The sequence below is a fragment of the Dioscorea cayenensis genome, chromosome 16, assembly GCF_009730915.1.
Source record: "Dioscorea cayenensis subsp. rotundata cultivar TDr96_F1 chromosome 16, TDr96_F1_v2_PseudoChromosome.rev07_lg8_w22 25.fasta, whole genome shotgun sequence".
Taxonomy (NCBI): Eukaryota; Viridiplantae; Streptophyta; class Magnoliopsida; order Dioscoreales; family Dioscoreaceae; genus Dioscorea; species Dioscorea cayenensis.
Window position 1 is genome coordinate 18,543,423 of NC_052486.1, and position 25,063 is coordinate 18,568,485.

Consider the following 25,063-nt stretch of genomic DNA (forward strand, 5'->3'; position numbering starts at 1 on the left):
TGGGCTGTCTTGATTGAAGCCACTGGATAATGATCCTCTCCGAAGATAAGTGGCATACTTCCAAAGGCCAATGCTCAAATAGTATTGAGGGTCATTAAATTCAAAGAAGACCTGGATCAATCAAAACCAGTTGATCTTTACTCCACAAAAATCCTGTCACATATAGTGATGCAGTTGTCTCAGTAGTCCCAAGTAATAGGTCCTCATTTTGTGAAGGATCTTGAGAGATGTATGAGATGCATCTGAGCTTCTTTTATGTTGACTTCGGTGAGTATACTTGATACTCCTCGAGGTTTTGTAGGGGCATGTATTAAAGACTCCACGACTTGGTGACATCATCAATGCATCGATACATCTTGAGGAGTGCGGGACTTTCTTCAAGTGTGCCAAAATGTTGTAGTTTGGCTTTTTGAGGGGTTTTCTTGGGGAGACATTCTCTTCTTCAACCATCTTCCCTTTATCTCGGTTATTTGAGCTGAGGACACTGTCTTAGGCGAAGTGTTTTCAGTTCTAAAGATTTGCATCGATGTACATGTTGTGGTGCTTCATCTTCCTCATCGAGAAAGTTTAGCTCATCTTCGAATCATCATGAGCATTTATAGCATAACATTCACCTTTTTCTTCATAGTAATCCTCATTAGTGTCAAATTTCCACGAGAAACCTGTCCTTGCAACCATTTTTGGAAAAGCGTGACATTCTTCTATGAGTGTGTCCTATAAGACGGTGATATTAGCGGTAGCTTGAATATCTACCAAGATAGCATCCAGGCACGCCTTTTGGGTTTAGGCAAATCCAATCCATTTTCTATAGCTTGATCAAAAAGCTCTTTCCTTTTATCTTTCATGATAGATCTTTCTTTGATATTTGTTGCTTTAGAAGGGGTTTGGAGAATCCATGACTTCGAAACAAAAATTTTTGTCGATGATTACGGAGGATATGTCCAGATTCATCCCACTCGACATCTTCAATATGCAACTTCAGTAGCCTATTAGTGACTCCTCTTTTTACCATTTGAATGAAAGCGGGGGATGTCTTGCGAGCATGACTTTCTTCAAGACCCTTATATTTTTGAGTCTTGAGGGTGTAGTATGGTTCTTTAGACTTTACTTGGGGGTAGGGGCTCCAAGAGCTTGGCGTTTTGCCTTCTTTACTCTTTCCCCGAATGCTATCTTTTTCTTTTGCTTTTTCTTGACATAGGAATTAGCCCGTAGCGGTCATATGACTCTTCTAGCTCGGAGAAGCTATCATATTCATCATCATCTTACAGGTTATATAAAGGGTTCCCCTCCGGAAATAACCACGCAAGTTTCCACTTGCACATCTTCTTCATTTTCAATTTTTCTCGATTAATTCCCCGAGTAACTCCTCGACTTCTTGAGGAAAATAATCTACGAGGGGTATCAGAACCCTTTCTTTACGCTCTCATATTCTTCAAGGGTCTCAATATACTCCTCGATAATAGATTTCTTAGCGCTTTGATTGTTCGCGCTTTTGCTTTCTTTTCTTATTCTTTTTGGTACGCTTTGTCTCGGTGACCTTTATGAGGGTTCTTTGAGGTGATTCAAATGATCCACGCAATTCAGCCCAACCTTTTTAATATCTTTATTGATCTTTTTGGATACAAATACTTTCCTATAACTCTTACGGGACAGCACTAGAGGTTTGTCATCTTACATTGATGTAAATATCACCTTGTTATCAACCACTGTGACTTCCCCTCGAGATGACCCTTACGGGTTTAGGGTAGTCAGCGTAGCGTATATGTTCAATTTGGTTGCTCGGACAAGACATTCTTTGAGAGTGTGATTTTGCCCTCTTGGTGACTGTCGCTCGACCCGGGTCCTTGAAAAACATAACAATCTTCTATTGTATATCCCAACACCCTATGATATGGAATGATGGTGGGATGATGACCCTTTGCACTTTGCTCTTCGGGTCTTTTTGCATTGAGGTGCTGTAGACCCTCTCTCACTGAGCATCTTTGAAGATTTTATGCACTTTATCTCTTCTGAAGGAATACTTCTTATTCATCCTATCCTTCAAGGAAGGAAGAGATTTTGACTCATTGTCAGTAGCACCTAAGCTAGGTACCTTAGCTTGTTCGGTTTATGGGACTCGCTACACCTTTCCCCTTCTCGATATTGAAGGTAGTAGCGAGTGTACTTAGCGCCTTCTATTTTTCTTGGATTTGTCTTTGTCACTCCTTGAAGTGGTGCGGAAATTGGACAACACCTTCGGGGTTGGTCCTTTCCAATTTTTAGCTTGTGAGATTAAGCCTTGGAATGTAGTGATGCTAGATGTACTCAAGAGCGGTGACATCCGACTATCAATGTTCCCTAACAGATAAACCCTTTTGCTGCTGCGATCGAGTGGTTGTTCACATTTGATGCTCAAGTTTCGCCATCTCATAATGTAATCGACCACTTTTTCATCTTTGTTTTGGCGAGTGGCTACTAGGTCAGCAATTGTGATTTTGTCACTTATGCCCCCAAACCGTACTCGAAAATGCATCTTTTAAGCTGCTGCCATGTTTGAATCTACTCGGGTTGCGATTTGCATACCATTCAAATGCTACTCTGTAAGACTTGCGAGAGAACTTCTCGAGGAGGAGTGATGAGCTTCGCACTTGTATCTCCACAAGCCGTGACAAAAATGAGCCAAGTGTTGAGTCGGGGATTGCCAATCGATAAATTGCTTGAATTTAGGAACATTATACCCTTGGGGTAGGGGCACCGGTCATGGTAGGCTGGGATAGGGGCTTGTCTCCATCTACCCTTGTCTCAATTCCTTTGGCTTGATTTAATTTAGCAACTACCATTATTTGTATCTCTTCTCGGGTCATTCACGGTGATTGTTCTGAGCAGGGAGCATAAGAGGTTCCCCATGTTCTGCTGGCTGAAGGTTTTCTTTGGATGTGGTGTTGGACTTCTCGACCTCTGCACATTCTCCATAGGAAACCGTGGGGTTACCTGCTCAAGCGGCCTCGAGGGCTTCTCTCGCCGTCGGGTTGGACTCCTCGATCTTCTGGTTGTTCGGGTTGACTTTCCATAAGGATTTTTAATTTGTTACGCATTTGTAACATTGACCCCATCAACATTGCCATGTTGTCGTTGAGTCTTTGATATTCGGTATCACGGTGTCCCTTTTGAGGAATAAAGACAGGTTCATCCTCTTCATCTTCATTTAGTTGTTGTACTTCTTTGTGTTTCCTTTGTACATGGAGTGGTGGAAGGCTAGTCCCTATCCCTTGCTCCTCATGTGGTGGCTCATGACTGGAACCTTCTTCTCCATTCAGGGAGTCTGCTTTGCTCTTCTATGGGATCTTATAGCAGTCCCGGTTGTTCTTGTTCGGGTCACGAGGATCTCCTCTTGCTTGATAACCATACGACAAGTGTGTACTTCCCACATCGCATCGAGACATTTCTTCATCTTTCATTTCCCTCCTCCATTGAAATTTAGACATCGTCGACCTTGGGTTGATTTTTTGTAGTAGCTAAGCGATCAAACACATCTTCTGCGCTATTGACATCAATTGCTTCTTCTTTTGATAGAATTCTTTTTGGTCTTATCTTCTCACTTTGCAATTTCCTTGATCTTTGTGTAAGTCTTGTAGAGATTCGACCAAATGAATTCTGTGATAGGACTTTGGAGGTCTACAAACTTTGTTTTCACTTTCGATTTGGGAGCAGTCTGCGGTGGTTGCGTTTTTCTTCACCAGGTTAAGAGGTTCAAATGAGTTGTTGAAGGTACTCATCTGATTATTTTTGTGCCCTTGGAATGACACAAAATTCAGCCTTTGTTTTGGAATCTTAACTCTCCTTTTGTGTGAGCCTCAAAAACACACTTTTTCTTCTTTGGTGTGTCTTCGTCGGATGAGTGGAAAAATTCCACTTTCCGCCCCCTTTCTTTGTAATGGTAAAGGGTGGGTTCATCATCATCATCATCATCATCATTCATGTGAACTACCCTCTTAGGGTGGGATAGCCTCTCAAATACAGATAGTCTTGGTGAGTCCTTGACATCAGCATCCTCGCCAGTTGTAGGAATAATCACATTGGGGCGACGACCTTTGGATGGAAGCCGCGGGGTATCGGGGTCTCCTTCGAGGTGCGGGTCTCCTTATGAGCTGCACCGAGCTCGGATATGGTGCCAAAGGTCGGCTCGGCTCCTGCGAGCTCCGGTGTTGAATGTGCGGTTGAGGCGGTTGCACCTCGGTTCCTTCGCCAGGAAAAATTGTGAGTTTTGGACTTCGGAGGTGGTTGAGTTTTTGAGTGACATTTGTTCTTCGTTTCACTGCAAAAACAAAAAGAAACATGATTAGATTTCTTTCATAGGATGTAGGAACAACGCCTTTACTTGTACTTTTGCCTCAAAGATGGGAGGAGGAATGGGGTCCCACCGGGCGTGCCAGAATTTGTAGGATCGAAAATGCGCATCTGGCATCATGAAAAAGACACCAGACAATATATCGAAGCACAAATATCATATTTGTTTTGTGTGGGTTCTTTCATTCCTAATAGAGGCAAGCCTCTATTATTAATTACCCTAGATTAGAAATCTTAGGAACCTCCGATTAAGGGCAAAAAAAGTACAAGTAAAAGCAAGAAGATTCGCGAATTATGAAACTTGTTATTTTATTATATAAAAATATTTATTACATCACTTATATACATATATATTTATCATTGCCGCTGCCTGTGCCTTGTCACTGCGTTGCCTGCCGCTGCATATGCCTTATTGCCATTTTTAGATCTCGTTATTGCCTTGAGATTCGCCACTGCTTATGCTTTGTCAGGACATTGCATATTTCATTATCATTTTTTGAAATGTCTTTCTTACTACGGTCTTAGGAGAGAAATATATATATATATCTCGTTTCCATCCTTCTGGAATGGAACATTCTTATTATGACCTTGGACCGAGTGATTTTGTCATTGCGTTGCGTGGCTTATTGCCGTCATGAAATGAATAAGTCACTACTATCTATGCCTTATCATCACATAACATGCTTTGCTGTTGTATGCGATAGGCATCTCATTATCGCTTTGAAATTTATTATTGCCTTTGGGTTGACAATTTTAATCATTGACTAACCCCTGATGCTACTTTGGATATAAGGAAATGTTGTTCAAATACTGAACAATACCAAGCCTAATATATATATATCCATACTTGTATTCTTTCTCTTATGGTAGGCTGGCCCTTTGGAATTTATATGAATTCTCATATGCATGGTGATACATTCTGCCTCACACGTATGCATATATATTTTCTTTTTTGTATTTGCATACTTTCTCGTGAATTTTGCATGCATGCTCCTCATCATACATCATTTTATGTCTTTTTTTCATGGTGGGCCCACATCTTTTATTATTATTATTATTATTATTATTATTATTATTATTATATTTTTTTTTGTTTATTACCCTTTTTTTTCTTTGCATGTCCCAGGATTATATAGCATGTTTTCCATCTTATTTTTTTTATTTTATTATTTTTTTATTATATTTTTTTTATTCCCATTCACGTATGCATGCTTCTCATCATCATTTTTTTTTTGTCATTTTTTTTTTGTCATTTATTTCTCATGTATATATTTCTCTTTTCTCTTTTTTTTCAGACTCTTCTCTTTGAATTCATGAAGGGGTGTATGAATCAATAAATAGCATGATTTTCATGATTCTATTCATGCTTACATATAATTAATATTCCCATGTATATCCCTCCATAGTGAGCCCCACATGAATATATGCATGCATATCATAAGTTTATGGGATAGTTCCCATTTCCTTTTTTTTTATTTTTTTTATTATATATATATATTTATTTATTTATTTATTTTATTATTTGAGATCCTAGAGCTTTTATCAAAACAAGAAGACATGCTCTACTTCTTGTCTGCCACTATGAACCCATGCTAACAAACAGCATCAATAATAAGAATGCATGCATCTCATTCATTTTTTTTTATTTTTATTTATTTTTTTATGCATGTTATGAGACTATGAGACTATAACACGTAATCTTGTGAATTGCAGACTTGGTCTCCAGCAACCAAATCTTTATTTCATGTAGCGAACCCCATCTTCAACATCGTCAACATTATAGGATCATGCATCATCCTTATAAGCATCATCTTCAGCATCATCATGAGCGTCATCTTCATTATCAGATCATCATCATCATCATAAGCATCGTCTTCATAATCATTATCATCGTTAGCATTACCATCATCATCATCGTCATCAGATTCATATCATCATCGTCATAAGCATCCGTATTAGCATCATCGCCTTCATTCAAAGATCATTAACATCATTAGCACCAGAGATTATTACCATCATTAACATCAAGCATCATCATCGAGCATCATTAGCATCGATTCATTACCATCATTAACATCGACATCATTAACATCATCATTATTACCGTCATCAGCATCATTAGAATCACCATTAATTACTACCATCATTAGCATCATAGGATGATCATCATCATGACATCATGAGCATCGCTCTTCAGACATCATCGTGATTATTAGCATCATCATCATCGCCATGGTCGGTGCAACGGTGAGAAAGGCGATGGCGAACAACCTTTGCCCAAAAGACAGGGGCGAGAACATCCAGATTCGTGGACTTTGACGGGCAACGCGAAGCGAAACGCAGACCATTCGAGGGATCTCGACCACTCAAGCTCGCTTGACGGCATTATTTCGACCCACTCAGCGACAACTGACAGCGAACGGCGACGCAGCAAAGAACGAGGCGATGGCGGCATGACGGACGGCATGCTTGGCGACATTATCTCAGCCATCCAAGCATGCCATGGTGATGAACAATGGGCAGCGACCGGGCCGTGCACCCAGCGGCGGGATCAATATCCCAAGCATGATCGACGGCATTATCTCGCTGGTTCGATCACGCCGGCAAGCATCAACGATGGACACGCAGGGGCAACAACACCGGAATTCTCTCCTTTTTATTTTTATATATATATATATATATAGATGGAAGTATAGGGGAAGAGATAGAAACCTTAAATCTTCTTTCTTTCAAAGACTTTTTTTTTTGTCTCAATTCTTCTCCCCTAATCCTCTGCTCTTCCTTCCCTTTTTAAGAAAAAAACCAGCCCCATCCTTATCCACATCCTAACCATCTCCCCTACGAATCACAACTAATGACCCAACTTTTTAAACTTCGAATTATTATTATTATTATTATTATTATTATTATTATTATTATTATTATTATTATTATCACCTTTTTTTATTTATTATCATTGTTACTTATTTATTATTATTTTATTATTATTTTTTTATTTTTATTTATTTATTTTTATTTTATTCTTTTTTTATATTTATTTATTTATTTATTTATTTATTTTTTTATTTTTTTATTTACTTTTTTTATATATATATTTTTTTAATCCCTCCTCAATTCTTTTTTTCCTCTCTTTTTTTTAAAAAAAAAATTTTTTTTTTAACCCAAAAACCCTCATCTTTATCTGAATCCCATCTTCCCATGAGATCACAACGAATGAGTAGGATCGGATCCAAATTGGTTTAATTTTTTTAATGTTTTTTATTATTATTATTATTTTAATTAATTTAATTTTTTTATTTATTTTATTATTATTTATTTTTTTTTATTTCAAATTTGAAATTTTAAACTTTAAATTTCAAATTTTAAATCTCTCTTGTTTATATTTATTATTTATTTATTCATTAATATTATTTTTTTTAATATTTTTTTATATATATATTTTTTATTATATTATTTTTATTATTATTATTATTTTATTTTTTTATAATTCACTCAATCCCAATTCGCCTCAAGATGTGTGTTTGAGCTATCCTAAAACTTAGGGTTGCCTCGAGATATGTTCTCAGGGCCAATTTTTGTAATTTGGACTTTGCCTCGAGATATGTTCTCAAGGAGAATTTTGTAATTTTGCATTTATGCCACGAGATATGTTCTCAAGGACAATTTTGTAATTTGCACTTTACCTCGAGATATGTTCTCAAGGAGAATTTTGTAATTTTGCATTTATGCCTCGAGATATGTTCTCAAGGGCAATTTTGTAATTTGCATTTTGTATTTAACTTGGAATTTGCATCCTAGTCCAAGACAATCAAATAATCAATTAAGATTAAGATTAGGACATTTAAATTTTGATTCTAAACATATCTATGGTTAGGATATATTAGAATTCAAATTAAATTGGAATTTGGTTTCCATTAGGACATTGAATTTTATTAGGACATGCGTTATATTATTTATATATAAACAATTTGGTGGAAAGAAATAATATGAAATTTTTTTAAAATTACTTGGAAAATTCAGAACTTGGGAAGATCAGAAAAACCAATGTTGTCATGTTGATCAGACCGTTGATAATTAATGTAGATCAGACCATTGATCTACATTAGGTATCAATTATCAACGGTCTGAATTTGATTATCAAATTAAATTATTAAACTGATTGTGTTCCAAATACACTAAGGCATCCAGTTAAATACCGAAATTAAAATTTCTCAAGTAATGGTATGTTTTGACAAGAAAATTTGTTAAATGTTTGAAATTTTTTAAAGTAAATATAAAAAATAAAAAGAATTAAGCATTTAAATTAAAATGCCATAGTTAAAGAATTTCAAATAATAAACAAATAAAAATTAAATCTTTTTCGCCTTGGGATCAGAAACAAACCCATCTTTATTCACACACTTATGGTGTATCTAGCAATTTTTCCTTAAAATTTTATAAAGTTCTATATGAATTATAAGAATATACAGGGGTATGTCTGAAAATCCCCATAAAGATTAAAGAATAATCCATTCCTTATCCTCACAAACTGTTGCTTTTCCCCTTAACCCTTGCTCCCACGGGACTCGCACTAGATCTCTCCGCCGCTCACCGATCGGTGGTGAGCCTTCGATCTTCTTCTTCTTCGTTTTTGTCTTAGAAGATATCTTGTGAATTGCAATCCTCTGTTTTCGTTTTTATGTTTGAAAGCGCACCGATTGGAGGTGCACCTTATTTTATGTTTGTACTCTTTGCTCTATCTCTAATGCCATGAAAATGAATGAATTAACAGGAGAATTCATAACCATCAGTGAATTTTGGACTTAGTCTTCAACACCTCTTGGTTATTATGTGACACTCCATTTAGCAACAACAACCCCTCAGCAAAAACAAATAATGTCCAATTTAGATCATGATTTATTGATAACTGTAAGGTTTGCATAGCTTAATCAATGACTAATTCATATATGTAATGGATTTCTTTATTGTATCAAAAAGTTAAATATTAGGGTTGACAATGATTAATTCATGTCCATTTGTTTGTCTAGTCGAAAAAAATATTATAACACTTTTTAATTATGCAAACCTTGAATTGATATGTTATTTATTTGAATTGATAGGTAAAAATGGCCGACAAGGCTACTAAATCTATGCAAAATAATGACTCACTAAAGCATAGTGCTACACAATCTACACCAAGAGAAAAAAATGACTCGACTACAGCTGGATCAATACCTTCTACATGCCAAAAGGCCCAGAATGAAGAATTAATTTTGAGTGGCAAATGAGGGTTTAAATCAGAAGTATGGAATCACTACAAGAGACAAAAGATTGATGACAAGTGGAAGGCTATATGCAATTATTGTGGGAAAAACTTGGAGGAGACACAAAAAATGGGACAAAACATTTACATGATCACTACGCTATATGCCCACGAAGGAAAGGACAAGATATAAGGCGATCATTGTTGAAATCTAATGTCGAAGTTAGTGGCAAATGGTCACTTGGAACTTATGTTTATGATCAAGAACTTGCGAGGAAGAAGATGGCTACAATGATCATCATGCATGAGTATCCTCTAAAAATGGTGGAACATGTTGGATTTCGAGATTTTCTTAGTTCTGTAAAACCATTGTTCAAGCCCATTTCTAGAACTACATTAAGAAGTGATATAATGAGGATTTTTGAGTATGAGAAATCAAGAACAATGAAGTTTTTTGTCAAAGTCAGAGTAGATTTGCAATAACTACAAATATGTGGACTTCCAACAATCAAAGGCGTGGATTCATGGCTGTCACTACGCATTACATAGATGATGAGTGGATTTTGAGAAGATGAATTATAAGGTAATAATCATTGTCATTTATAATTTCAAAAATAATATGTTCTTTGTTATTTGCATTCTTTAATTATCTTTAAATGATTTTCATAAATAGGTTTATTTATGTGCCATGTCCACATACTTCTTCAGTTTTGTGTGAAGTAGTTGTGAATTGTTTGATGGATTGGAATCTAGATAACAAGTTATTTACATTGAATTTGGATAATTGTTCTACAAATGATTTGCTTGTGAGCTTGATTGTGAATAATTGTCAAGTAGCAATCTTAGAATGGATGGAAAATTCTTGCATATGCGTTGTTCCGCACACATCTTGAATTTAATTGTTAAAGATGGCTTAGATGTGATTAATGATGCAATTAAAAATATTCTTGATAGTGTTGCATTTTGGGTTGCTACACCCAAAAGAATTGAGAAGTTTGAACAAACTGTGCGCCAATTGAAAATGAATTTCACTAAAAAAAAATTGGTCATAAATTGTAAGACCATGTGGAATTCAACTTTTTTGATGCTTAATGTTGCCATTGGCTATAAGGATGCTTTCAAACGCTTGAAACAATGAGAATCTATTTATACATGTTGTCCACCAGATGAAGAATGGGAAAAGGCTAAGGAGATTTGTGAAAGATTGAAGATGTTTCACAGTGTGACCGAGTTGTTTTTAGCGACCAAGTATCCTACAGCAAACCTATATTTTCCTAAGATTTGTCAGATTAGCATTGCTTTGGCAAATTGTGTTAGTTGTGGGATTGACTATATTGAATTAATGGCATTGAGAATGAAGTCAAAATTTGAAAAGTATTGGAACAAAATTCATGGTATTATAGGTGTGACAATGGTTTTGGACCCCAGATTCAAGTTGATGTTGTTCGAAATATATTTTCCCATTATATATGGTGAGAATAAAGCAAAAGATGAAATTCAAAAAATTCGAACTCTTTGTTATGATTTGGTGGGAGAATATTCTTCTAAAGCAAATTTGAATGAATCTAGTGGGTTTATGGATAATTCTTCACAACTATTGGCCAATGATGATGATGATGCAGAATTTATCAATAATTATCAATTGTTTGTTGCTTTTCTTGGGTGTCAAATGGAGAATGTGAAGTCAGAGTTGGACAATTATTTGGAAGAGTCTATATTGCCAATGAAAGCCGATTTCGATATTTTGAGTTGGTGGAAAAATGCATTGAAGTATCCTACTTTACAATTAATTGCGAGAGGTATTTTGGCAATTACTGTGTCTACCGTGGCTTCATAATCGGCTTTTAACACAAGTGGAAGATTCATAAATCCACATCGTAGTAGACTTCACCCAAACACAATAGAAGCATTGATGTGCACACAAGATTGGTTGAAAGGTATTATTAATATTATTACTTAAATTTATTTCTATTAAGTTAATGCTATTTGTGAAAAAATTGCTTTTTTATTTATGTATTTATTTATTTTTGAAGATTTATGTTTATGGTCAACAATTCAAGCTATTTGTTCTACATTTGATGAAGAGGAGGATGAAAATGATGAGATAAATATGATTTTATATAAAATTTTATCTTTAATTTTGATGTTATTTATAATTTTATTATATATTTACAATTTTGTTTATTATTGAAGGAGGAGTTATCATGTCAAGATGCTAGTGGTAGTGGAATCGGATTCTCAATATAAATGATTTGGAGAAAGAAGAAACAAATTGATGGAAGCATGAGATTATCGTGCTAGTTTTGCATTATGAATTTTATTAATGGATTTGTAATTTTAATTTAGTTTTAAACTTTATGTTATTTTTATTACTTAATTTGTACCTTAATGTTGTTGTTTTATCATACATTATATTATGACTTGTTGTGAGAAATATTTTGTGTGAATTTTTATTTTATATATGATGTGTGTATGTTGTAAAAAAACTTTGGTTGAGAATTTTAATTTTATTTCATCATACATTATAATTTTTATTCTCAATTGTATATAGCATCTTTAGCATATGTGTAACATAAATGCATTAGAAATATTATAGTTATTTACAGGAAATTCTTCTTTGCATTTTTTTAGTTTAGTGTTTAAGTATAACCCAAATGAAATTTTTTAATGGCTTTTGATTATAATTTTTGTATTAATGTTTTGGGTGGGGCGGGGATCCCCGCAGGGGAGTGAGCAGGAGGAGGGGGATTTTTTCCCCCAGGGAATTTTAAACCAGGGAATCCCCGCCCCCTGGAGAGCGGGGATGGGAATGAGGATCCCATTCCCCGCCCCGCCCCACTTCCTTTCCTAATTATGAAAGTATCAAATGCAATTAAGATAAGAAAAAAATGTAGGGAACTCATTAGAAGAAGTATCAAATGCTATTAAGATTGTAGGAAACAAACAAAAAAAATTGCAATCACTTACTTAATATCGAACAAGGTAAATTCACAACTTCACAATAAAAAAAATTGCAATTTAGAGAAAATACCATCCAACGAATTTTTGCATATAGAACAAACAAATTAGGCTTACTTATGCTTTGATTTTTCTTAAGATAATACATGAATGATCTCACAATACAGGACAATCAAATTAGTATTAATTGTGATAATCTTGTCTGATTTTGTCTTTTTTTTAGCTTGTCCAAATAATAAACACTAACATAATCAAGAAAACAAAAGCTATTTACTACAACTTATATGTGCAAGCATCTGCTTATTCTCAACAAGGAAAATCCACAACATCACAACATTTGACATAATCTAGCAATATCAACATTCAAAACAATCAAATTACATTTAGCAATATCAACAGTCAAAACAATCAAATTAATCTTAATAGTGATTGATTTGCATTAAGATAATCCATGAGTGCTCCCTTAATGCAGAACAATCAAATTAATCTTAATTATGATAATCTTCACTAAATATTTGTTTTTTAGCTTGTGCAAATAACATGTACTAACACAATTCAGAAAATAGAAATCATTTACTGCAGCTATTATGTGTATGCATAAATTTTGCACTAACATTATATGTGCAAGCATTACCTACTTATTCTCTAACAAGGAAAATCCACAACAACAAAACATTTGACACATCTAGGTCAAAAAAAGGGGGAATTACACTCCCTAATATGATACATTACTTAAACCACAAAGATAAAAAAATTACAGGTGCAATAAAATTCCATCTAGCAATATCAACATATAGAATAAAAAAATTAGTCTTATTTATGATTTGATTTTCATGAAGATAATCCATGAATGCTCTAGTAATACAGAACAATCAAATTACATGAACCGCAACATTTGAACATATATAGGTAAAAAAGATAACAAAAAACTACTCTCTCTAAGATGATACATCACAAGAAGCACACAAATTAAAAAGCTGCATCTGAGGTAAACTATCATCCAACGATACAAATGTAGATGTAACATAAAATACACAAAAAGAAAGACAACAAATATCATTCAATATTTGCTTCTTTCCCAACACAACACAAAGATATTTCATCAGTGCAAAACATACAAGTAAACAAAAGACAATAAGAGCCCTAATATATTTTTGTGAGAAAAGAAGTATTTTTCATGGGGTTCTATCATCAATCTCTAAATACATAACAAACTAAACTATTTATGTGCACAAAGAAGCATCTTCCATGGGGGGTTGAGAGTGAAAAACTTTACGAAGAAGAATTGTGAAGGAGATCAATACTTGATGATTCGTAACTCTTTTCTAAGGAAACTGGAATGCCTTTGGCACAATCACGGAAATTCCTTGTGATACTTGAAGGAAGGATCCAAAACCCTATCAATCTTCATCTAAAAAGGAAAATCTTAGTTGTCTAAAGGTTGATGACAATCGAGGCAAATCACATTGTGAAAAAAATAATCCGGAGGTAGCACATAATATAAGAAAAAAACTCTTTTCTTTTGCCAGGTTAGTCATACTTTATGGGATTTGATGATTATGCCCTTGCCACATAAGCAGCTATTAACAGCGTTGAAGATTTTTCCCTTTTTCGCTAACCAGAGAAACCAGAAAGTATAAAAACGAAAAAAAAAAATTGTCCTTAATCAGCAAAAGTGGGAAACCACAAGGTTTTCTTTTATGAGATTTTCCCTCATTATTATTATTATTATTATTATTATTATTATTATTATTATTATTATTATTATTACTGGTAATTACCAAAAACACCCCCCAAGTTTGCAATATGCACAAATTGTCCCTCTAAATTTGAGTATCCCTATAAGCCCCTTCCTTTTAAATACAATGATTTTGAAACCCCCAAGCATGTAAAGGTGATTGACAGAGTTAGTTTTGAATTTTTTTAGATGAAATTGTCCCTTACATGGGAAGTTGTGGCAAGTGTGACATGGTGTGATCATAACGCCCTTGCCTACGATGATTTTTCCACTTGGAGCGAAAGCGGTTTTTATAATCCTGAGAGAACACCATTATTGGCACTGGTTTTTCTTTCTTCACCTCTTCATCTTTTCCCTTTCCAAGTTTGTCATTGCTGGACATCTTCTGGAGGACCGGAATTTCGTTCCACCACTGTCTCGAAAGAGAATTCCCACTCAACTCTTCAGTAATTCATTAGTTTGCGCTCTAAAGTATTGAGGCGAGGTGGACGGCGTTGAAGAAGTTCTACAGTTTTATTTTATTTTTACATTTTGGGTGTTTTTTTCCTGTTTAATTTGTAAAGTAGTCTATTAGAAAAAGAGATTTTTCAGTTATATGGTGTGATTATTGGATGATATTATAGTTTGCAAGGAGTTTTTTTGGCTAGGGTTTAGTTTTTCATTTTTCCTCTATGTATACAATTAAAAGCGATAATGTTGTGCTGAAGAAGATTTTTCAATTGTTATGCAATCTCACATGTGTGTGTTCTTTATGGTGCTATGCATTGTTTATAATGTATGTTTCCCGTTTAATTTAATATGTTTGCATTATGTAATGTTTAATAGTATCTGTTTAATAATTGAGTTTTTCGTTTAATAATATAGCTTCCCATATAGCTTTCAGTTTAAGATTACTGAATACTGCTTAATTTATTGCTCTTGTAGGGTTGTGCTTATGGCAGTCAATCTTGTTAATGGGCGATGCTACTTGACACCGGTAGTGAAGACTATAGCTGAATTGAAAGTTCACATGAGTGGACGACACTATAAGATCATCCGAAGGACACCATTTGCAGCACTCACTGAAATGGAACCTGTATTCCAAGATAAGGCCCTTCTTGATTCTCTGTTGCAAAGGTATGATGACGGTACCAATAAATTCAAGATCCGGGCAAGCCTGCTGAGTTTCAGGCCTGAAAATGTGGCTCTCATTCTTAGTCTATGATATGATGGAAACGCAGTCATATTTCAGAAGGAAACACACACATCTTTTGAAGACAAGTATTTATCAAAAAGCTACGAAAGACACACAGACTCCATCAAGAAAACCCTTGACCAAATTGTGCGGAAGAGGGGAGAAAAGAGAATTTTGTAAAACTCCTTATGGTGTACCTCATGGTTACTAACCTCTTTCTAAACACCTCATGCTCGGTACTAAATTAGATCGTTGATTATGTCAATGACCTACCTTGAATAGGACTATATGCATGGGCTTAGGCGACGCATAAGTGGCTTATGGAGGGCATTCCACAAATGGCCGTTCTAGTGCAAGCAAGATAAGCTGGGAAGAAGACCAACATAGGGTACCTTAAAGGTTGCTCAATCTCATTGAACATATGATTTTATTAGCTCACCACCACCAGCAAGAAGTTACAATTTGGCAAGACCCCACGAATACTATGTTATGGTGAAAATAGTTATTGGAAGTAAGCGTCATTAGCACCCATGTTGTCATCGCTTGAAGGAAAGAAGGTAATAAATCATTAACAATGTCTGTTATAATTTCACATTGTATGTTAACATTTGTCTGGAGTGACATTTTTGTGTAGAAAACTTTGTTTTTGTTTAAGTTTAAGCGTTATCGTGTAACTATAGTCTTTTCCGTTTAAGATAATGTTTTAGTGTTTAACAATATTGGTTATTGTTTAAGTTTAGGGGTTACCATTTAACAATATTAGCTTTTGTTCAAGAAACCATTTATAGGTGTACGTTAATATTTAAATTTTTTTTTTGGGTTTTGTTGAGATTGTGTTGTTTACAAATGTTAGTTTTCTGAACTGGTCACTGCGATTAAGGAAGAAGAAGTATTTGTTCAGGCCACTGGCCACAGAGATAACATTGCTCCCGCACTACTGTCTCGAAGGAAAGATGACATTGCTCCCGCACCATTGTCTCGAGGGCCAACCTCTTCAAGGCACGTTTGACGCCGTTCACCATCTAGTAGCCCAACCCGCTTACACACTTCTCGCCACCATACAAGCCATCCCGAGGGCAACAAGCGACGACGTCACTACACATCTATTGTAGGCATGCGAAATATTGACAAAAGAGTTCCCCAGGCTTGTTGCTCGTGTCAAAGAATTAAAAGGATATTCATAGTCAAATAATACATCCCTATCAACAAATGAAGGACCCAACACTGACACTATTGAGAATAGCCAGTTTGCTACCAACGTAGCCTCGGCGAATCGACTCATCAAGTTCCTATTGAAATAGGATCTACACAAGATTATGCTACTCTTAAATAAAAAGTAGAAGTGTAATGGCCTGAGCATGAAGTCACTTTTCCCGAAGATTGGTTTTTCCCTCTCTCACCCATCATCGTACCTAGCCCTTTACAACTATCCAATTAAGAATTCTCAGATGATGTACTAGCAGTGTATCAAAGATGCAGTCATCGATTCTATATATTTATCTCTGTGAAAGAAACTGCTTCGTTCGTGTGGTCTCGGTCGATTATGTGACATCTGTCCATCCCATTATTGAAACCAGAGGAGGAACTTCTCGAGGCTTTTCTGATCAATTTCTAGTCTAACGACACCGAACGCATGCGCCTAACCATGGAGAAACTCGGCCAGAAGACTCTAGATGAATTCCGGCCAGAAGCAGGTTAAAAGCACAGATTATTAGTATTGGATATATCGTTAGGTTGTGCCGAGTCAAATCTTCTCCCCTTATTTTTCTCTATTGTAGAAAAGAGATCCCTTAGAGTCAAGAACAATGGCAGTTATGGCAATTCATCTGCATCTTCCACCTGAAGCAGATTTGGCAACAGAAAGATCAAAATTGGATGGAGAGCTAGGAGAGAAAGACTTTACTTTGTTCGGGAGCTGATAATGCTTCTGCTACCAACTTCAGATCCATCTTGTGTGAGCAAGCTAGATTGATCTCCTTCTACTACATTTACCGATGGCCTAATTGGGATGGCCATCCAAAAAGGCCCTCATTTAAAGAGGCTCACCACGAGAAAAAAAAACAATAATGTCTCTTCCTCCACCACCTGATGTTGAAACAACAGTTGTATCACCTATAATGGATCGGCCGGATACAAGGGCAGCATTTGAGAAAATTGCCCCAACAGTAGCTCCACCTGTAGTGTACCAACCTCTAACAGATATTTCTCCAGTTTATGATGTCATCACAACCGATATTGATAGGATCATTGAATCTCTTACCAATGAAACCCCCATCTCTGTGGAACTGGCAGATGACAACATTGCATCGAAGGACACAATCCCACAACAACACGAAACAGTAATTACTACCAATGAACCATTGTTTAACCAACAGGAAGCAACTTGTACACCAAGCACAAAAAACCAACAACTGTCAACAACATCACCCAAAGGACCATCATCAGGAGTCGAAGATGGCTTGGCTATTCCTGGTGATGAACCCTCTGGTGATATCTCAAAACCGAAAGATGCTGCTAAGGAAGGAAAAGGAAATGTCAACGAGGAAATACAGATTACTAATGTGGACATTATAGTCCTTGCAAACCAGCAATATGAAGATGTGCGGAAGAACTTTCTTCCCAAGAAGAAATGATAAGCCGTATACACATAGCTAGACAAATTCGAGCAGGACGCAACTGAGATAACTCTCACTATGATCGACGATATCGCTCGTAACTTGCATGATGTTGATATTGTTATTCTGCCAATCATCCTAAATGGGAATTTTCATGTTGTAGTTCTTGATAATGAAAAGTATAGATATTATTCTTCATACGAGAGTGAGGAGTACGACAGAGATGCTATCAACATGGCAAATTACATGCTAAATAGCGTACACACATCGTAGTTTCTTAGTTCGAACTCTCACTTTGAATTCTATTTCTTAACAGCGGAAACTATTTGACAATTATGTCGAGATGGAGTTTTGCGAGACGCAATAACCTCGTACCCCCTAATTCATGATGGGGACACTCTAAGACAAAAAATGAGGAAGCCTCGACTGTGCTGTGTATGTCATGTGTTTTATTGAACAAATACTCAATGATGAAAAGCTACTGCTACCGCATACTGACGCCCCTTATTTAAGACTAAGGTATGTTGCACACATACTCATGGAAGGGAGCGTAGCGGGCATTAGTGAGAAAGCGGATACAAGTATGGCTGCCAAATCAACTAAGGAGCAAAAACATTAAGCTTGTTTGTCGTTATAACGTACTGTCATGCTAACTTGAAATTGTGCCCACTAACTTATTTAGGGCCCATTTGGTGGACAAGATAGGATATGGACGGATATGATATGAGGACTGGATAGGAGTAGGAAAGGATATGAGCATGATAAGCTCATATCCTATCATATGTTTGATGCGCACCGAAAACTATTAGATAACATTTTGTTATCCTATTTTATGTTTGAAGTGGACTGGATGATGACATGATATGATATGAATGGTATGTAAATAGACAAAATTACCCTTTATAATATAGCCATATATATTTTTTTAAAATAGACTTTTTTGAATTTTTTTCTTTAATGATTTACTAATTAGTATATTTTAAATTTTTAAAAAATAAATAACTTATATATAATGTCCACAAATATATATATTGGAATATCACCAACTTGCAAAAATTATAGTTAATACCTATTTCATTGGAGAAAATCATACACAAAGTCATCAATATGATATAAAGCTAGAGTAATAAACTCATTAATGGAAAATAAATAGATCACATTAAAATCAAATTTAAAAAAAAAAGCATCAGACTAGAGAAACTAAAAATAAGACATGATTAAAAAAACATATTTAAATGAAAAATAATCTGATCAAGCATGAAGATTGACGGAAAAACTTTTTAACCACTCTAAATGCGTAAAATCTTACTTAAAATAGTGAAATTAGTGTTCTATCTAGTTGTTGACAAATTTCTTGTCCCAAGCATCGTGTTTAAAAGATAAAAAAAAAATACAATGAAATCCTAAATAAGGGAGACAAACCAAATAATAGAACAAAAAAAGTATATTTATTTTTTTATCATATCCTACTTGTTTCTATCCAGACCCCCACTATAGGATTCATTATCATTGTCTCCGACATGATAAAGTAGGCCAATAGGATAAAACTATCATATCCTATTGGTATACCAAACAAAGGACAACAGCAGGATATGATTGTCTATCATATCCTATCGTTCTTATCATGTCCACCAAACAGACCCTTAATTTGTCACATAAATATCATTGTTTTTGTTTAATAAATTATGTTTGTGTTTATTTTTAGTTGTCTTTATTTAACTATCATTATTTCTGTTTAATATATATTACGATTATGTTTAAGATAGTGCTTATGTGTTTAAGATAATATATTATGTTTAAAATAATACTTAAATATCATTGTTTCTGTTTAAAGATCAATGATTTGTCACATAAATATCGTTGTTTCCGTTTAAATTTGTAATGAACATACAGTATTCTGCGATAGTTTCTAACGGATATATGTAACGAATATAATTAGTCATCCATGCTTAGTCGGTGATAGTTTCATTGTAAGATCTATGTTTGTGACCGGACTCGAGGCAGAGACTGCAACGTAACTCACGGACCTCGGACGCTTGTGACTCGATCCCCTTCTGTCTAGGACGCCCAGGTTGTTTTCTCGTGATAAGCGGACGCAAATGCAATTCCCGATTGTTGTCCATAGGCTTGTCATGATCGGGTATGGGGAAAATAGCTTCCTTATACGCCAATTTGTAAGTGTCAATGGAGAAGTAGCTGCTAATAAATGATAACCGTTAGTGTCTATCTGCATTATTGCAGCGCAAGCGTGTTTGCACAGGATACCATAAACTTGCCACTTGTGACATGAACAAGTTTTACCCGATAGATTTATGGAGTTGCTGCACTAGTCAATCATTTCAAAACAGTCATCGATACAACGACCAACATGAAGATTTCGGCTTTCCGCAACAATTTCCTCTACCTTCTTATGTATATCGGGGCATAAGTAGGTCTCTCATTTGTTCGATTGCTCATGGTGGGTACATAGAATGAGCATCAACTTGAACTTGTATGACGTAGAATAGAAACATTATAAGTCACTATTAAGTGAAGACCCTAAAATTTAAACCGAAACAAACAACTTTAAGTGAAGAACTTGAAATTTAAATAGAAACAAACAATTTTAAATGATAACAAACACTATTAAGCGTTAAATGAAGTAAGTAAACAAAAACATCATGAAATACATCGGAACAAATCCATGGAATGAAATCAATATTCAAATACCATATGGAGTCGACCATTTTCATCACCGGTAAATGCCGAGCTTCTTTGATCCGCACATTGATTGACTCTGCGACATTTAAATATATCTCGCCCCAACGTTCACCTCTGAATAAATAAATTGATCAATGTGACATATCTGATTTATAAAGCAGCCAGTGATAGCATCGGGTGATGTGGCTTGCAATTCATTCACCGAATTATCAAATTCTTTAGCCTTAGATGCATATATAATACGAAAGTATATGGACCAACACTTCTCCTTCAATGCCTTCCCATGTCTAACATCGCCTTTCATAAAATTAACCTCCAAGTGTCGAAGGCAGCATGCATGTGGGGAAGAAGGAAAGACTTTTGCAATGGCGTTGGCATTACCCTTAGACCTGTCTAACACAAAAGTAGTAAGCTCTTCATAATCTCTGTTATTGTATAAAGCATCACCTAATTTGGAAATAAACCACGTCCAATTGGCATCAGTCTCATTGTCGACAATACTAAACACCACGAGGAAAAAACCATTATTTCTATCTTTATTTGAGGTACCTAATAGAGTACCCCGATATTTTCCAAGAAGGTGGGTACTGTCGAGAAACAACAGCGGCATGCAACCCCTCTTAAATCCCAAGATACATGCACAAAAAGAAAAGAATGCATGTTTAAAATGCTCACCGTCTCTTTCCACAATCGTAATGCTGCCGGGGTTTATCTCAACCATCTTACCCACGTACTGAACCAACAAATCGTAGCTAAAGACCTCGCTGCCGTCGAGGATAACCTGGGCATACTCTTTACCCAACTAAGCTTGCTTGTATGGAATGTGGACACCATGTTCCCGTAACATGTCCTTCTGAATGTTGATGACCTTATATAAGGGATGATCCTTAAGCTTCTGAATCACATGTACGCTTATCCATTTTTTTGGACGCTTTTGGATATGATACCGAGCCAATTTACCACCACAAGTGTGTGACGGGTGCATTGTCTTGATTCTGAAAGTATTTTTATTGTATTCATTTGATAAATGAAGGCGCCATTGACAACCAACGGCACCGCATTCGACAGTCACCCTGTGTTTTTCATTCTTTATGAATTTGAAGTTAAAATTTCACTTGATTGCAAAATTTCGAAGTGCGTTTCTGAAATGGTCAGTGCCTAGAAATGTTGTCCGATATCCAACGACAAAACTTCAGATTGATTTGACGGGGCAAGAAGGTCTACCACACCATCAGGGTCGCCTTATGGTGGAACGGATACGCTCACAGACTCTGAATACCTGGTAAAATCGAAGATTAAATAAAAACATAACATTTTAAACAAAAACTAGCATAGTTAAACAAAAACATAAAATGTTAAGTGGAAATTGGGATAATTAAGCGAAAATAGGAAATTTAAAGGAGAAAACAGGAAATCTAAAGGGATAATTAAGCGATAAAACTATTACGCTTCGGTTAATCACTAATTAACTTGTACAAACTATGTAAATGTAAAGGAGAAAAACTTTACAACTAGAAAAAATAGTTGTCAGTAGGAAGAGACAATGGCACATCATCTATCTCAACCACGAGATCGATTACAACGCATTTGAGTAGGACATACACATGACACATGAGCTGGAAGTCAACCTCATTTTCTATTGGACAAACAGTTTGATGTGCATCGAGTGTGATAAACTTCACCCTGATACGGGAAACATCGAGACCCCATCGCTCACACTAGCATTTGTCCCTCCCCTTTGTATCTAGCAATAGCATAAAAATTCTCCATAGTATACCTACACAAAAATAAATTCTTACTCTCTCTCACCAAGATGATATTAAAATGAGGCTTATATGAAAAATAAATTGTTACTTTTCTCGCAACGCTTCTCTTGTGAATCAAGGTGAGGGCAAGGAAAAGATGGTCATTTTCTCGGGTAACCGGCAGAACTCCAATACACCAAATGGTGAGGAATTGAAAACTCCAATGCTCCAAGGTAATAGAAGTCTTCCAAAGTTTGTTTAAGAAAAAAGCAAACAGGAATGCAGAAAAGGTTGGACATGAGATGGTTCAAAGTACAATTTTTATAAACATGATGTGATTAAGCGATTTTTTCTCACCATTTTCAAGGCCGACAATGGAATTTCACAATATGGACCTAGTCCGATTGACTTACAAGGGGCAAAAAGAAAGTAAAACAATAACGGAAGGACTGTCCGGGGTATTCATAACTTATAGGGGCTGTTTGGGAAGTTTTGAAATTTCTGGTTGTAAAAAGTAATTTTCCTTTATTATTGTTATTATTATTATTTAAATATTTAAGGTTTTCAATTAAATTTCTAAATAATTTTGAAAATAAAACATATTTATCAATAATTAGAAAGTAATATTTCATGAACACAATTCAAAAAATTTATAACTACTTAAATTGATAGCAAACAATAACTTTTCCCACAAAAAATATTATCAAAATTTTAAAATATTGATCTAATATTACATTAAATCTTAATCCTATAAATATGGTCATAGTATATTTCTTAAACAAATATTATATATCTACATATACATAAAAGTTAATTATCATTTTTCTAAATCATTTAAAAGAAAACATATATTTTTCTAACAAAATATAAATTTAGAAATGGATTACAAATCCATTTCTAATTTACAAACAGACTTGAGCTCCATTTCTAAATTTGAAAACAAAATTATTATTTGTTTTTAATTTACAAACATACTTGAAATTTGTTTTTATATTATAAATCCGTTGTTCTTTTACAAACGGAGTTGAGATCCATTTTCAAAATAGGAACGAATTACAAACGGGCGAAAATTGAATTTCTATATTACATCCGTTTCCAAAATAGAAACAAAGCTCAAATTTGTTGCTCATCGGTTGCTAATTAGCAATAGAACAATTTCATTTTTAAATTTCAAATTTTAGTTCAATAGTAGTGTTACTAGTTAAAAAACTTATCATATAAATGATAATTCTGGCATTATAGTCTTGTTGAAGATGCAATGTGAAGCAATAGCTTAGAAAGAATGAGTGGTTCAATATGTGAGGACTGTTTTGCCAATAAAGTTTATGGTGAATGTTGATCGAAGATTTATATCTATTAACTAGAGTTATATTATCAATTATTTAGTAAAAAAAGCTTTTTAAAACAGAAATCCTTGTGATATTTTGTAGATTTTCTGACTCATAATGTCACATGTACTAAAAAGCCTTTTTATAGTTTTATAAATTCTAATTAACAATTTTAGATTTAAATGACAAATCGGCGATAAAGACTTTTTTTATTTTTCAGATTGTGCTCGAGAGGGCTTCAACTCGAGACCTCCCAAACACAAGCAAAGTAGGAAACCACTAGGCTATGCCTTGGTTCCATTTTGAATCTAAAACTAAAATAATAATTTTATTTTGAGAAAAAAATTGAATTTGTAACATATTTTCTTTAACCATTATTTTTTCATTTCTCTCACTTTCATGGGGAAAAAATGATTTAGAACTCATTTCTATAATGACCTTACTTTTAGCAAAATGAATATCAAAAGTGAAGAAGTGGTCACTTCAAAAAAAATATTACTCCCATGAAGATGAACACATTATTTATTTTAAGTGAATTCATTTCCAATCACTTTAGGGAAATGCTAATTACCTCTGCCTTTTCACTTCCATTCACTTCCCCTTAAAATTCCGCAAATTTGCTTTTATAAAATCAGAAAATAAAAAAATTACCTAAATTTCTTCCAAAAAAAAATTTTAACTACATGTTTTTAGTCCGTATATAATAAACTATAAAAAATTATATAAAAAATTACCCTTCATTATAACACAAAGTCTATAATTATACATACTATATACAAGGGTCATCATCTAGAGACATACCTAGATTTCAAATCTAGAAATATTTATAGTAGCCGTTGGATAGTAATCTAACCATTACAATTCATTTATAAACAGTACAGAATAGTAATGCATTGTTACACAGTAATCACACAATACATCTGTACAGTAAACATCTCTAGTGAACTGTGATTTGGGTAAGCTCATAGACTTAAACTATATATATATATGATGTCTATAAAAAAAAAAAAAACTTTTATATTATTCCTCTTATTTATCCAAACACACAAATGAAACATAAACAATCTGGAGTATTGGTAGGCCCTCCTACAAAACCAACCAAGAATAATGCCCTGAAGCTAAACCGAAATCTAAATAACAGATTTTTTTATTTTTTTAATTTCTTTTAATTTCTTTTAATTTCCATGCATTGTGTTTCGTCCACACAATGAAACCCTCTTCCTTATCATCTCTCCTT

At 34.7% G+C, this 25,063-nt stretch overlaps 1 protein-coding gene across 1 annotated transcript; it reads left to right on the forward strand.

Annotated features, from left to right (window-relative positions):
- The first annotated feature begins 6,779 nt into the window (after positions 1 to 6,779).
- Positions 6,780 to 11,405, forward strand: LOC120278588 (zinc finger BED domain-containing protein RICESLEEPER 1-like). The gene is made up of 2 exons (XM_039285334.1): positions 6,780 to 6,915; positions 10,735 to 11,405. Exons 1-2 carry the CDS (start codon positions 6,780 to 6,782, stop codon positions 11,403 to 11,405), a joined length of 807 nt encoding a protein of 268 aa, XP_039141268.1.
- The last annotated feature ends 13,658 nt before the right edge of the window (positions 11,406 to 25,063 follow it).